Source organism: Pomacea canaliculata, linkage group LG1 (genome assembly GCF_003073045.1).
Source record: "Pomacea canaliculata isolate SZHN2017 linkage group LG1, ASM307304v1, whole genome shotgun sequence".
Lineage (NCBI taxonomy): Eukaryota > Metazoa > Mollusca > Gastropoda > Architaenioglossa > Ampullariidae > Pomacea > Pomacea canaliculata.
In genome coordinates this window covers 11,509,567-11,525,559 of record NC_037590.1, presented here as the reverse complement: position 1 = coordinate 11,525,559, position 15,993 = coordinate 11,509,567, and the positions used below count along the sequence as shown (strand labels likewise).

At 34.7% G+C, this 15,993-nt stretch overlaps 1 protein-coding gene across 12 annotated transcripts in view; it reads left to right on the top strand.

Moving 5' to 3' along the window:
- Positions 1-15,993, top strand: part of LOC112568145 (RNA binding protein fox-1 homolog 2-like) — a 45,876-nt gene that overhangs the window by 16,778 nt on the left and 13,105 nt on the right. For 6 of the 12 annotated variants that reach the window (XM_025245286.1, XM_025245277.1, XM_025245361.1 and 3 more), the window contains exons 2-6: positions 4,217-4,447; positions 9,062-9,076; positions 10,589-10,735; positions 11,173-11,226; positions 14,415-14,507. In XM_025245286.1, the coding sequence (XP_025101071.1) occupies positions 4,217-4,447; positions 9,062-9,076; positions 10,589-10,735; positions 11,173-11,226; positions 14,415-14,507 (540 nt within the window). Of the gene's footprint in view, positions 1-1,998; positions 2,652-4,216; positions 4,448-9,061; positions 9,077-10,588; positions 10,736-11,172; positions 11,227-14,414; positions 14,508-15,993 lie in introns of those variants that run through there. The other 6 variants (XM_025245328.1, XM_025245321.1, XM_025245334.1 and 3 more) reach the window with 5 other exon arrangements.

The following is a 15,993-nucleotide window of genomic DNA, read 5'->3' as shown; positions in this document are numbered from 1 at the left end:
CACCGTCAGGATCCCTCATGAGAATGGTGTGTATGAAACAGTTGAGAATTTAACTCTTATTTGTCATACACAACCACTGAGGTAGCAAGTATGAGGTATAGCATATTTAGCTGCAAAGTTGCTTTTTGCTTTCAGTATTTTCCCCCCATGAAATAGCTTTATTGACCAGATATTTTTAAAACTTTGTTCTTAGTGGTAGTAATTTTATAACCACATAAGTTATGGATTTTCTGAGAAAGACTGAGCTGACTGAGGATAAAAGTGTTATGTAAATGTAGCTGATAGAAGATTTGCTTTAGCTAACCTTCCAAGCACTTGTACATGAATGAAGTGCAACTAGGAAAAGTAGTTACTTTAGGTGGGTGTTTTTCTTTTCTTACTGGCTAAATTGTTAATGTCTTTAAAAAATGGTGCAAATGCGGATGTCTCCAAGAAGTAAGTCTTACAGCTCCTCAGTAATTTCAAGAACAAACAGTATGCTCAGGTTAGAAAATTACCAGAAAAGTTTACATAAAACACTGCTTTATGACATTTTAGAGGTTAAGTTGCCTTGTATATAAAGGTGTTGAATACTTTAACTTAATCTTATAAATAGGCTTTATGTGTCTTTTATTTTTCTGTTATTGCTTGAATTATAAATAATCTGTTATAGCTTATGAATGTTACATATATGTGGTGATGGTGTGTAATAAATTATAAATACTTGGGAGAAATGTATCATTTGATTTTGATGATTTTTAAATCGTGTCTTTCATAAACTTATTTCTGCTAGTTTCATATATATATATACACACAACATTAACAGTGCACTCGGACTACCATTTTGACACATTTAATCTGAAAATTTCATTGCATTTCCCTTTTGAGTATTGTTAAAAATAGCCAGTTAGATTATTTCCTTAACTATTCTACATAAAAGTTGTTCATGCTGTGGTGTATATGTATATAAACCAAACCTGAAAATTTTATGCATTAGAGTATGTATTCTTGCTTAATGTGATATGTCACAGAGATGTGCACTCTTGTTTTATCTAAGAGGTACTAACACAGTTACCAGTTAATCAGTTGCATGTAAAAGAATAGGAGGAAAAGTAGCAACCCTGGTAACAAATTGTGCTTCAAGATTCAAGATCCATTGGTTACTATGGGAACCAAGATTTTTTGCAGTCGTGTAGATCAATTATAAGCTATCATAGCAGGTCTGTGGGACAGAATTATGTTTATGGCTTAAAATAATAATGTATTATTTTCATGATTTGTGTTGGAAAAATCATGCGACTAGACCAATGAGCCAGATAACAAAGAATGCCGATCATCTTGTGTGCAAATTTTAGGATGGTGACCCCATTTTCAGGCATCGCTGCTGGGCTGGCTGGCTAGCTGCCGGTGCCAGTCTCAAAACTGAGCATGCAGTAATGGCCGCTGCAGAACTGAGAATTTCAAGCTGTAATTGAGCGAGATGATCCATACTAAGAAATACAAATAGCATTCGTGCAGTTGGCGCCATATTCTTCATTACCGTCAGTGTCATCAAAACGCCACTGCATTATCTTTGCATATGGAGAGCTATCCGTTATCACTTTAGATAGCATTTAGCATGTACGGAGTACTTACTTCACTAGGGTGTTGTGTGGAAAAAAACTTTTAGAAATAGATGTATATAGTAAACAGTGGATGTAACATGCATTGAATTAAATATTTCTGTGGCAGGTTGTGCGATTTATATTCTGCCCTCTGTTCCATTTTCTGGCTTCTTGAACCGTTTTAGGAATGTGAAGTGAGAGTAACAGACTCAGTATGAACTGTTTGTAACACATCAGAACTAGCGGAAAGAGCGAGCAATGTTCCTTTTGGCTTCGCATCCGTTCGATTGATAGGTGTAAAGTTGATGGCACCCAGATAGGACTGCGTAGCTATCGTGCTGACCGCGCCATCTGGCAAACACTGGTCAGCCTGTGTTCCAAGTGTTCGGCCAGCTGGGGTAAAGGGTAAAGCTTTAGCCTGAGAAGCATTATTAGCCAGTAGTTGTGTGCAGTGTTTCAGTGCTAATATTGATCAGGAGGACCTGCGCTTGAGGCCTGTCAGTTTTTAAGAGAGCTACAGGAGGGACTAGCTTGAACCGCTGGAGCAGCGGACACGTCGGTCTGTCTGAGCCCCAAATTTTGTCCGACCACCATCTTTGAGGAAAAGGATGCTGGCTCTGGCTGATGCGTGAACACAGGAGATGGCTTTGTGCCAGCGCCGCCAGTTTGTGTGAATGCATACAGTGAATGCGGAGTTCTTTCCCCCCACCCCACCACTCAGTTGTGATGCATGGCGAGGGCATCATCCATCCTGGCGCACAGTACACAGAAAAAGAGGACAGGCAGCAGTGTGTAGCTTGTCTGAATCATCTAAACATTTAATGAGCGTCTGTGACACAGGGATGGCGAAAACAGCAATTTGATATGGACTATCGCAAAACCTTGTTTAGATTTGTGTTTGAGGAGAAAGAAGCATCGGAAAGAGAGTGAGAGACGGTGGTATCTGGGGAAGTGGATCACAGCTGACATCGCATTAGCTTGGCAAGAATAACCAATATGATAAAAACTGTGTTTGCCGCGCCTCTGGCTGTGCCGCAGATCGGACTCCAGAAAGTGCTGCTTGCAAAGGTCAGAAGCCATTAAATGATATGTCATTTCGATTTCGTGGCCTGGTGTGCGATGAAATGTGTAGCATGTGTTGTGTGCACGCGGCGCAATTTACAGTCTCGTTGCATCGTGGCATGTCGGCAGATGGCCACCACCGTTAGTGTTAAAAACGTGGTGGTTATTTATTTTTTAAATATAGATATTTGCCAAGGGCAGTGTGAGCAGCATAACCCCCACCCATGATAGAGGGAAAAATCAGTCTCAGCGCGATGTTATTTACCAACACGATGGTTTGATTTAAAATTATAATCCAAAACGATGTAGTATATACGTCCACAGATGGAGTGACTGAAAGAGCGGACTGTATAGTTTAAAAACCACTCTTTTGATATGCAATAACAAGGAATTCTCAGGAGTGGTACTAGGCTGTTTGTTAAGGCATGCTTTAGGAAGCAAGATTACTATGCTAGTCTAATGATGGTATTACTAATAGTGACATTTAGCCACAATCATACAATTTTGTTGTTAATTGCTCTCGGAAACACTTTTGACATTTCCTGCTCTTTAACAGCAGCCAGAAAATGGAGGCAATCATATGAAACAGGCAGTATTTTATATTCAGATGCGCAATTTCCGATTGCTAATAAACCTTGATGAAAAAAGTAATTAAATATTAGTTCAGGCCAGCATAATGATTGTAGCCTGTAGTCAACTATTTCGTTTAGTATGACATTCACACCAATCAAGGAACAAGATGTGGGTGAGTTTCAGATACTGTTTATCAAAAGTGTACAATATGTTTCTTATGTTAAATTCAAAGATTAAGCATGCATTTAGATGGCTTGATCATGTAAATAATAGCTTGCAAATAATGTACAGGTGGTCTCTGGGTTACAAAAAGTTTGATTTTGTATGCTGGAACACTGACCTATAGTGGTCTGTAATATGATTTAGTCATGTTTTACCTATCTGTGCCCATTAAACATTTCATCAACACTTTCAACTACATTAAGACATCATAAATCTTAGATTAATAATAATGTAGCATACTAGTTCCCACCTTTGTCTGTAACCCAGTCTAGGTGTCTATAATTCAGACTTCCTGTGCTAATGAAAAAAAATGCAAATGAAAGGGTTTTGAAAGGATCATCAGAGAGTGATTTCAGAGTCCCATTTTCTTTTCTTTCCTCTTATTTTTAGAATTTTTAATATTAAAACATAGAGCTGGTGAAATTAATTGTATTCCTTTGTGTGCTTGTATGCTATTTATTTGTGTATTAGTCTTTAAAATTATTGATTATTGATAGAGTTTAAAATAAAATCATTTTAAAAGATGTGATGTCTTGTTACTGACAAGGTACAAACAACATTCATTCTTAACACTGATAACATTTATGTTCAAATTCAAATATTCTCGTTATTGGTAGTTGTAATTTGATTCTTTGCATGTTTAATTGGTACTGTCATTTAGTACAAAATACGTAAGGTAGAATGGATAAATGGTCTACTATTCTTCAACGTTTTGTTCTTTCCTGTTAACAATTTGTTAACTCAATGTAATTTATGTACTTTATCTTTAAATGTAGCACGTGGTGCAGAACCAGATGACGCCTACATATGCATACCCCCAAGCAAGCCTGGAAGAGTACCACCACCAGGTGGTCAGCCCTGTGTCGGCAGGTTCCGGCATTGGGGTTGTAGTGTCCAGTGTTTCTTCAGAACCAAGTGCACCAGCAATATACACCACGCCTGCTGCTGTCACCGTTACTGCTAATGGTGCTGTGGAGCAGCAGACGGTAAGGACACGGCCTTTCAATGTACGTTAAACTTTCTTCATTGCATGCCTAGATGTGCTTGGTGGCGGCTGCTGTTTTCCTTGGTGTCAGGTGCAATATAGTCACCTACCATGCCACATAGCATCCTGGAATGCAGTGCAGCCTGAGAAATGGACACAAACAAGTGTTCAGTGAATCTGGTATTGAGATTAATGTTAATATATTTCTTGTATGACTTTCCACTAGATTCCTGAATAGTGTTGACCTTTCAGGTACATTTCTTGCACAAGCAAATCACATAAATACTTGTCTCAGGATGCATTGTATTCTCCAACATGTGACTAGTCATTACCTTTATTCCTGTTTTGTACAAGTTTATATTGTGATTTTATCCTGCAGAACATGCATGCTTGTAGGGGGCAAGTCTTTGTATTTATCTCTCAGAACACATTTTTTTGGGGGGTTGGAAAGAGCACACTTGGTACAGTAATTTACACTTTGTATCATGCGTTTTTAGAAAATTTTTGTTATACTTATGCAGAAAATGTGCACAGTGCATGTTTGTGTGTGTGTACATTCATATGCGTGCATGAGAATATGGTAAGAGAAAGGGGGCGTTCCAATTTGCGGGGTTTTTTTTCTGGGTAAAGGCAGATTCTGAAGGGCTATTTTCTGTGAAAGCCTAGTAAGCATTAACATCTATACTTGTAGTTTAAATCGAGTTGCGCGGATTTAAAAAAAAAATTCCTCAAGAACAGTGAAAGCTTGTTTTGTTGGAGACACAATTTAAGTCATAAAGAAAACATTTTTTTTTTTTAAATTGCTGATTGCAGATTCTGTTAGAGCTTGGTCATAATGTTTTTTGACAGTTGGATTGACTTATTTTGGGAACAGATGCTAATAAAATAATCAACTTTATAATGATTTTACTTACATTTTTAGAAGTGGATGTTACTCTTAAATGAGTTTTTAATAAGTTAAAAGAAGTGGATGGGATGATTTTCCATACAAATTTCCAGCAGACCTTTTATACCTTGCATTCAGGTTTATTTGTTCTGTCACTCCTTGTACTATATTTAAGACTAATTTTAGTATAAAAAAATATATATATATTATTGCTAAAGTAGTGGTAGGGGAGTTATGCTAGTGGTGGTCTCCTGCTGCTCTTTAATGACATTGGTAATTTTGCATATTAATAATTTTTGATTCTTCATAGCTGATGTGCTGCTTAGTAATGGTTTGACTGGAATGTCCGATGTCTGTAATTGATAAAAGAAGCAAACTGATGATAATTATCTACACTGCAGCAAGCAGAATACTCTTAGCATGAACAGTCAACAGATTGGCACCTATATGTAAACAATCAGCACTCAAACTAATGCATGCTCATAGTTCATGAAAGTAAATAACATACAGGAACAGAAAAGATGTAGTTAGAGTTGAGAACATTCTACTAGTTCGGCTAGTTAGAAAATGTATTTTCACAGGGTGTATTACAATTATCAGAAGCTTTTATGTTGTTGTTAGTGATTGGCCTTTATTTTGCTGGAAAAGTTTTAGAGAGGTTTGATTTTGCTTCTGTTGGAGGTTTTAGGTACCTGGCTTACAGTTGTGTTGCTTTCATTTCTGCTGCACGCTTAATATTTGCTTGTTGGTGAGCCAGTTCGTGAGAAGCTCATTGTACAGACATAAGCATATTTAGAAATGTCTCTCATGTCTGTCCACTCGATGTATTTCATTTATTCTTCCCTTTAAAAAGCAGTTATAACTCTCCTTTTAGCACTATTTTAAACTTTGCATGTATTTTGTTAATGCTCTAGTGATCTTTAGATTTCTTTCTAGCCTTATTGAGTGAGGGAGAGAGAATAGCAACAACAAAAGATTTTTTTAATTTCTTGTGGGCTTTCTTTTCTGACTTCTGTTTCATAAAAATATTGATCAGTTCTTCACCCTTTTCTTTTTTTTTTTTTTACTTTTCATTTGCTGTTAGTATGTAGGGAGAAGATAACTCAGGAGAAGGCAACAGGTTTTTTAATGATTGGTTGAGTAAATTCCCTTCTGTTCTTGATATAAGGACCTCAAAAGTAGTCATGCACAGGAAGAAATAAAACTCATGACTTTGCCAGTGTACATTTATATACTTGGGATGCTTGCATCAACAAGATTACTGCCAAGAAAAAAAGCTTCTGGCATAAGTTAATCAGCGAAAAGTATGGACCTTTGTCACCTCAAGATTTTAATGTGTTTCTGTGCAGTCTGAGTTCATCCTGGTCATTTAAAAAATATACCTGTTGCTGTCTGGTAGACCTTTGAAGTAATTAACAATTTTCAGCTAGAAACGTTTATAGTGTTAATAATGATAGTGTTCTTTGTAGTTAATGGGCTACATATGAGGCACAGTGTATCTGTAAAGATTTAAAATTTGAAAATTGACTGATGAAACCTTCTTTTGCATTTTTTTCTCTCACAAGATTTTGACATTTACATTTATAAGTCTATAATATACATGCATTTTGCATTTGGCTTGGTCAGGTATTCTCTGTTATGTTATTCATTGGAATTTTTATTTTCTGATATTATGAATAAAGATGTACTTAATTTTAATAAGTCTCCAAACTCATCTGGTATACTGTATCAGCAACAAATCTATCAGGTTCCTTAGTTATGAAAGGAGAGTAAGCTGTTGCCCTAGGGCTGGTGGTGGAACTGATGGACAAGTATCTTGTTAATTACGTTATAAAACAGGATCCAGCCATCGTGGATTTTGTTTTATCACTGGAACTGTAGTTATAAGCAGTGGCAAAAATAGCCTGGAGTAAAGAAACACAAAGTTATGTTCCAAGCCTCTAGACATCACATTATTACTATGAAAACAAAATGCTTCTTGAATTCCACATTTAGTCTCACATCATAATGACAGCCCCTGGAAACTGTCTAGTAAATCCTCAAATAAAGATTTCAAGGACCTTTTATGTGGCTGCATTATTAGGTCATCTGAAAAATTGCTGCAGATCCTTATTAACACATATAGATAGGTGACAGCATAAAGCAGAAATGGATGTACAGACGGTCCTCAGGTTACGACACATCTCCCATTTACTGTATAAGCCTTGTTTCGACTTAAATGGTTTTGCGTCGTAAATGCATAATGCGAACTTCGTGTTCGTGTTCATTATTAAATGTATTTTAGATGTGTTTTTTTGATAATTACTGTGTTAGATAGGATAAGTGCTTACAATATGTACGTATGTTCCAACTTACAGTGAAAATCGGTTTATGACGTGACATAGGAACAGAACAATGTCCTAAGTCGAGGACCGCCTGTATTGCCTATATTTTGTACAGAATAATACTGAGAAAGATTAATTTTGTTAATATTGTGAGGTGAAGGGATCATAGTGACCACATGACTAATATAAGTAGCTTACCACACCTGAGCATGATTTGGAAAGAGTCTAATTCTTCCCTAAAAGATGAATTTCCCATTGGGTGGACCATTAAAAATTTCCAGTCATAGGCCTGAACAGACATCAGTGTCCCATATAGAGAACACTGACCACAACTACTCAGCCTCTTCTTGTTATTGATGTTACACAAAGTCAGCTCTTTCCAGTTGGAGAAGTTAGAGCCCCTAGTGTACTTCAAGGTGGCTTTTCGGTATAATTTATTATTATCAAGAACAATAAAAACTTACAAAGCTTATAATCTTATTGCTTGAAATAGCTTTTTTTTTTTAAATTGGAAGATTGAGTGGGGTACCAGAAGTCTGTATTTAAAAGTATACTTTGTTTAATATAAGCCATACATAGTTATTATATTGTAGGTTTATGTCTAGCACATTTGCTATAGGATCCTTCATATTTACTAAGGAGAAGAACATTAGTATGCAATCTTATTAGTCACTCATTAGATGTCACTGCTAGTGAGATGACTGCTCATCTTTCATCACCAGTGAAAGTGTTGTGATGATGAATTTTACTGCATACTAACTTGGTCTGAACATACTTAATTGTGTTGAAGGTGTATGAAACTAGGTAGGAAATGAGAACATGAAGGCACAAGAGAAATAGCATGTTTTAATAAATCTGAAAGTCCCCTGGTTATTGAATTTTGCACTTTTGGCTGTGATTTCTTTTCTTTTGCATATATTAACAATGAAGTTGAGTAAATTTGGGTGTGAAATATAAAGGAAAAGGCATGATTGAGTAAATCAGAAGAAACAAAACATTAAAATCATTCAAAAACATGTTTTTTTCTACTACACTTTCACCCCATGTGCTAGATACACATGCCTAAAATACAGCATTAAAGATTTAGGCTGTTTCAAGTGCAGACATTAACTTCTCTCGTTTTAATGTGTAAGAAATCACTTGTAGAGATAAAAGTAAATGCTTACCTACTGCTTATAATTTCCACCACTTATGGAGGACTAAAAAGGCTCAAGAAATATGTTACAAACTGGAGAAACAAAAAAAAAAAACCCAAATCCTGAAGACAGTAAATAACAATAAATGTGTATATTCAACCATAAATAAGAAAATAAGAATAGTAAAATATAGATCAGCTATTGAATATGTGCATGATGTTGAAAATGTCTTCATATTCTTGCAGAAGGTAAACATGGATTTCTAACTAGTTTTTAAATTGTCATTACAGGTATATTTGGAACAGGTATGCCTTGGCATGAACATAAGGCCTTGCATTCATGTTTGTTGGTTTTCCCCAAAGTATTTAACATTATCCCACTGATACACACTAGTAACAACCTGTAGATATCATGCTGACAGCATTGGGGTAAGGATTAGTATTTAATACTCTAGAACAATACTTACCCAGTTTCTGTGAACTTATAAATATTGGATTATTTTTGGCACCAGCCAGTAACTGGTTCAGTCAAACTGTTCTTTCTCTATGCTGCCTCTTGCTATGGTTACTAGCATAATTTTTTACTTTTTTTTTACTTTTTAAATGCCTGGTGCAGGATTTTATTGGCACTTAGCACTTGGTAGTTGGTTCTGGGCATTTATTAAATCTGTTAACCTACAGAGTTTGTGTGAAGAAAATTGGACAGATACAAGTGCTTTTATGCCATTTTAACCACTGATGTAATGGGTTAAGCTTTCTTTCGGCATGCTTGGGCAATGTAGAATTTTCCCCATTATGCTATAGAATGTATTTTTATTTCTCCCATGTAAAATTGATATCAATACTTAGGATAACTAATATTTAGAATACTAACTGCTGAAAAGTATATTAGCTGATGTTCATTATAAAACAGTACCATTTTAAAGATAGTTAAGAAACTAGTTGATAACGTTCTGTATTGACACCCTTTAACTTCTGGCTGGTTGGTGAAAATCTCAGAAACCTTGGTATTCTTCCTAGTGGTCCTCCTGTACTAGTATTAATGGGTGCACTCTCCATAGACTTTTAGCAGCCATCTGGACTCACTGCTCATTTCTGTTTGGTCAATGTTCATAAAATAAAATTTCTGTAGTGACAAGAAGATTAGAGTCTTTAAGTACTATTTTTTTCTAAGGCTTTTAGTCATTTGTTATGTGTTTAATAACTAAATGTACCTTGAAATTGTTTACTTCGGCATTCCTGCATCTTTGATCATCACCTGGTCTTTAAAGCATGATTGGTTTTATCCACTAGCAATATTACTGCTTTTACAAACAAAATTGTGCATGGTTTGACTGCATGCTTTATAGATATTTTTATGAAGGTAATTTTAATACATATAGGTACTAGAGATTTTTTTTTTAATTAAATATTAACAAAATGTTTCAAATCCTAAAAACTTGGCATTTAACTTTCAATAATGCCTTAAGACTAAGATTATACTTTGCTTGATTTTTTTTTGGTTTGTTTGGAAGAATGTTTATAGATCCTGTTTTTTATTAATAAAAAAAGTTTATCTCTATTTTGAAGCATAATTTTGAGATTAGTGAGATCTAGAAAAACAACTGTTATTGCATTAATAAGACAAATTATTAGGCAAACTATGAAGTGTATTTAAAAAGAAAATTTTTTTAAGGATATGGTTTTGTATACTTCATTTGTGGTTATAAAAGCTGCATACTTCTGACACACTGTTCAGTTGGTTGAACTTAATTTTTAAAATATTTGTGAACTGCATTATCAGTTTTATTTCAGACATTTCATTGTACATACTTGCAGCAGACAGATTTGACAACAGATGGTGATGTTCAGACAACACAATCACAGCCTGCTGCTGCCATATCACCAGGTTCAGGTCCTAAGCGATTACATGTTTCCAACATACCCTTCCGCTTCCGTGAAGCAGATTTAAGGCAACTTCTTGGGGTAAGATTATGATTTTCTTAAGAAACCTTAGATTTAAGTACCTTAGATTAATAATATATCATGTGCATTTATGACTTGACTTTTTTTGTTGTTTACATTTTCTACTATAATTGCATCAAGCATTAATGTTCCAAAATTCCAATTTAATTTTAATTATTGATGGCAAATGTGCAAACGAAACATCAAAAGTGAAATCCATAATTTCTGGGGTCTGGCTGTATTTTTATTTTTTTTTTATGACTTTGTTCTACATTCTTGCTTATATTTATCTTGCATTCATATATATTGCTTTTTGGCCACATGCATACGTTAATGTAACATTATTTTATGTGCATGCAAAGTGAATGCAAGTAGAAAAGTATTTTGTATTTTTACAGTTCAAACTGAATTTCTTTTGTGTAGTATTAAAGTCTATTGATTTTTTCCTTATGTTACAGCAATTTGGGGGAATCCTTGATGTTGAGATTATCTTTAATGAACGAGGATCAAAGGTAAGTATACTACTATCATGATGCCATCATAACAAAAATGAAAATTTGTTTTTGAATCTTTTACCAACATGTGGCCATGGAAGCAGACTAGAATATTTATTTTATATTTGCTCCTTCTGCCCTTTCATTCACCTAGAGAACTACTTTGAACTCTCATAACCTTATGGTTATAGTCTCCAAAGACATTACTTTCATCTGGAGTAAAATTGATCGAAAAGTCCATAGATACAAGTATTTAATGAGCCAAGTTCATTTTCAGCATGGTCTGGTGATTACAGCCATAGGTTTCTTGGCTTTTATTTTTCTTGAAGTGTTATTGTTATGGTAAAGTGTTATTGAATATTGTTGGTAGTATAAATATAAACTCTTCTAAAGTATAATTTTTACCAGTATTTTTCATTTCAGATTAAAGGAATGTAAGCAAGTGTCTTAAAAATAATAAATTGATTATCGAATGTCTTGATGTTAGCTGCATCATATTTCACTTAAATGGTACTATTTCTTTAAAGCAGTATTTTAAGAGGTTTTATTTTAAGTCTGTTTCCATGTTCACATGTTATATTTATGTCACATTTTCTCTGTTGAGTATAGAAGAATAGTTTGATAATGATCTAAGTGTAGATCTGAAATAAACACCTTAAATTATATAGTGTATGACATTTTGATTTTTTATTACTGTTAGAGCCTACAGTTGCTTTTTACAATGTGTTGATAAAATTTTCAGAAGACACCTTTGACATGTAGTCCAGTTTGTAGCAGTAGTTGTTGTCAGTAATTGGCAGAAATCTGCAAAGTATACTGATGCCTAAAAGCAAAATTTTAACTTTGACGAGTGTGAATGTTTGGCTTTCAGAAAGTATTAGTTTCTAAGTGCTAAGCTTTTCAGGAAAGTACTTATCCAGATAGTTGTTCCATTAGCAGATTTCTGCTGATCTTCATAGAAATAAACCCCATTTGAGATATGTTTGAATCTTTTATACAATTATTGAGGATTTTACATTGATTGTTTTAAAAAAATGAGACCCCTTTACAGTTACATTGTCTTCAGATATTTGGAGATTAGTGCAGACACTTCCTCTCCTGGACCTTTCGTTCAGACTTCTCTTTCATACTCGAATAGTCTCATCTTCGTTTTGGTTTTTACTGGTGACCTTCAGATATTCAGTTCAAGTGACTGAATAGTACACGTTTTGGTGCCAGATTTTTGGTGCTATAAATACAAATCAGTATTTTACTTTACTAATGCCAGAAAGACTATTTCAAAAAAGAGTGATGTACTGCTTTCAAGGATTCTTGGTTGTAATGTGCTACTCGTACTTGTCTGTTGTAGTCGCTCAATAAACTTATTTAAAGAAGAAATAGGGATTCCTTGTGTTAGTTGCATAATGTTTACATAAGGTAAAAGTCTTATGTACTGAAATGTGTCTTCTAAAAATTTTACCAACTTATAAATTTGTCTAATATTGTTACATTTGGATATAATTAATGGGCTAGCTGTGATTGCAGCATGTGCACTCAAGAAAATCTCCCCTAAACACCCTTGTCAGCTGACTGACATCTTTTCAGAGAACTTTTCCCCTTACTCCATATTGAATTTTAACAAAAGTCTATGATATTCATTGACAATAAAAAGAAACTGTGAGCATATTATTGGAAATTATTCTGTATATGTTAATAAGAATTTTGTGTCAGTATTATGTGCACATGCCACCTTTCACATGGCCTGGGAACAATTAAGTGTTCTCAAAATACTTAGTCATTTGCAGAGATGTATTTTTTATATAATGTTGGCTCTCAAGCTAATAATGAGGATTGACTATGTCAGCAAGTTGTTTGAACACTGGACATATTCACTAATATAGCATTGCGTTAAAATAAATTATTTTAGTTTTGTTATTATATAAAAAGGTGTGAAGGGAAAACTTCAAAGAAAAGTTCATTTCTAAACTGTATCGCTTATTTTAAAGATGTGGTTAAGTATTCAAACAACTTGCTTTTATTAAGGACTGGTTGAAATAAAGTTATGAGATTAAACTGTGCAGTAATATCACAACCACTTTCCTCTTCATGTGTTTGTGTTATGTACATGTCAGTCTTTATGTATGGAATGGCACACAGAAATTGTTTGTGCTTCCCTCTCCTTGTCCCTTGATCTCATTGGCAGTGTAGTAACCAGCGCAGCTGTTTGTCCTCAGTATGTGTTTGAATTTTTAAACAATGGAGTACAGTGAATGTGCATTGACATTTTCTGTTGTTTGAAATGTGGTTGGAATACTTTGGTTGCATTGGTATAGCACTATACAAATTGCTGTCAGTGGCTCCAGATCGAGGTTTTTGCATCGTCAGATCGGCCATGAACCAAGTGTGTCATGTCTGCATGCATCAAGTACTGTTTGTGTCTGCCTAGTCTTGACCAGTGGGAGCAACCTGAGGGTCCAAGCTTTATAATAGTGTCTGCATAAAGCTGTCTGTCTAATCAAGTTTTTGCTCATCCCACCTTGCAAAATGATGGCTTGTTGCATTTCACACTCTGCTATGTCTTTTTCACCAGCAAACTATTATTCCCCTATATTTAGACACTCATCTAGCATATGTAACTCGATCTCTCAGCACATCAGAAAATGTATAGCTCCCTCTGCTATGTTGTAAAGACTTTTAAAGATTTTTAGATGGGAACATGACAAAAGAATCTTTTCAGAAATGAAAGATTATTTAGTTTAGTATGTCAATCAGTCTGCACTTTGACAAAGTTATTTTTTTCTGTCCCATCGATAACAGTACTATGCACTGTCATCCCATCCCTTTATTTACATCTTTTATTCTCTTCTGCCCTTCTCTCATTCATGTAGTTTTACGCAACATCAGCTGTATTTTAGACATCCCTTCAGGGATCTGGTGGTGATACCATTGCTTTCTTGGGCATTTTTTGAAGTAATGTTAGTGCCAAAGCCGCATGCGGCGATTAGAAAAGGGCATGCATTTCCAATATTTCAAACCCTGGATCACCATACCCTTGCTCTACTGTACTTTACCTAAAAGATTGTCCATCTTTGATCAGTCCACATGCTGAGCTGGTTCATTGCATGTCAAAATGAAATTGATTACAATATGAAATGATGAAATCGCCATATGATTTATGTTGATTTGCACGATTTAATGCATGCTCCTTATTTTCCTTGTGCATGCAGGGATTCGGTTTCGTAACTTTCGCAAATAGTGCGGATGCTGACCGAGCACGAGAGAAATTGAACGGCACGGTGGTTGAGGGACGAAAGATTGAGGTGCCTGCATGATTATTTACTATTTATGTAGCACTACCTCAAACAGTGCTAAGTATGAACATTCCTGTGCAGTATGAAGAAATGCCTGTTCATTGTTGGTGGTCAGTGTTTAAATGTTTGCCCGTCCATGTAGTTGTGATAGACTACATTTTATTCAATCTCCCAATCATCTGCAAATGTTCAAACTCTATTCGACCCCAGGGAGATGCAGAGTAAAGCAAAAGTGATACTTCCTTTAAGATTCCAGTGTTTGCTGTCGTGCAATTTGTCAGCAGTACATGTTAAATGCACGCAGTGAGTTTTGGCCATTTAATCTCATCTGTGCATTTGTATATAACTGTGTTTGGCATTTCTTGATGCTGTCTTTTATTTGTACAGTTTAGTGTTTGCTAGAATGGTAGATTTTGCTATATGTTTAAGGAAGAAAAAAAACAGCAACTTTTCTAAATCATGGATACAACAAGATTTGTTTCTTTTGTTAGCATTTAAAACATGGATACCAGCAAACAGGGGACCTTAAGGAATGAATCAGTAATTGAATGGAAGATGGCTAGGTGGGTGAAACAAAAAGAAGAAAAGTGCTAGCTTTCGTTTTTCATTCCTGTAATACACAAACTGCTAAATGTTTTCATTTGAGGATTACTTTATGTTTTCACGGATTAAAAACCTTTGTCAGTAATTTAACTACCTATTCCTCTTAAGAGGAACTCAGAGAGACTTAAAGGACTGAGCTAGTGCTATAAACCTAGGTGCAAAATTTCACTAACATAATTATTTGTAGTTTGAAATAATTTCTAATGAGTATTAAACTAGCCTAGAGATGAGGTTATGGTAAGAATGTTATAAGTACATTAGATCATTTGTTGCTGTAAATAAATGTTTGCAGGTAAGAATCACTTTAGATACCTCAGCATCAGAAGACAAGAAAGTTTAATTATTGTTTTATTATTACAAACATAAATGATCAACATTTTTGTTTAAATTCTGCAAGAGTAGTTTTTTTTTCCAACTCATTTGTAAAACAATGCCCAGATGCTGGTCACATTTGATAGCCTGTAAAATTTAAGTAGTTGATTTTAAAACTATGCACTGTCTGATAACAGTTAAAACTAATTTTGTAGTAGAGTTTGGAGACATTTCATCAAAAGGATAAATATTCAGTGATTATTAATCAGCAGTTTGTGTGTTACAGGTGATAGATAATGTTTAGTAAATAGTGCTTTTACGATAGCATTTTTTTAACAGGACAGGTCACAGAGTTTTAATTTGTAGGGTGATTACAGCATGATCACATTTAGCATTCCAGCAAAGCAGTTTCTGATTTTCTTAAACTTTTTGTAAACTTTAAACAAAATTGTATGTTGAAAGATATATTGAAAAGAACAGTTAAATTTGCATCATAAAATATTGCAGTTATTGGCATTTGTTTTATTTAATTTTAAATAATGGGAAGCATTACACCACAAGTAAATTAACAAATGATATG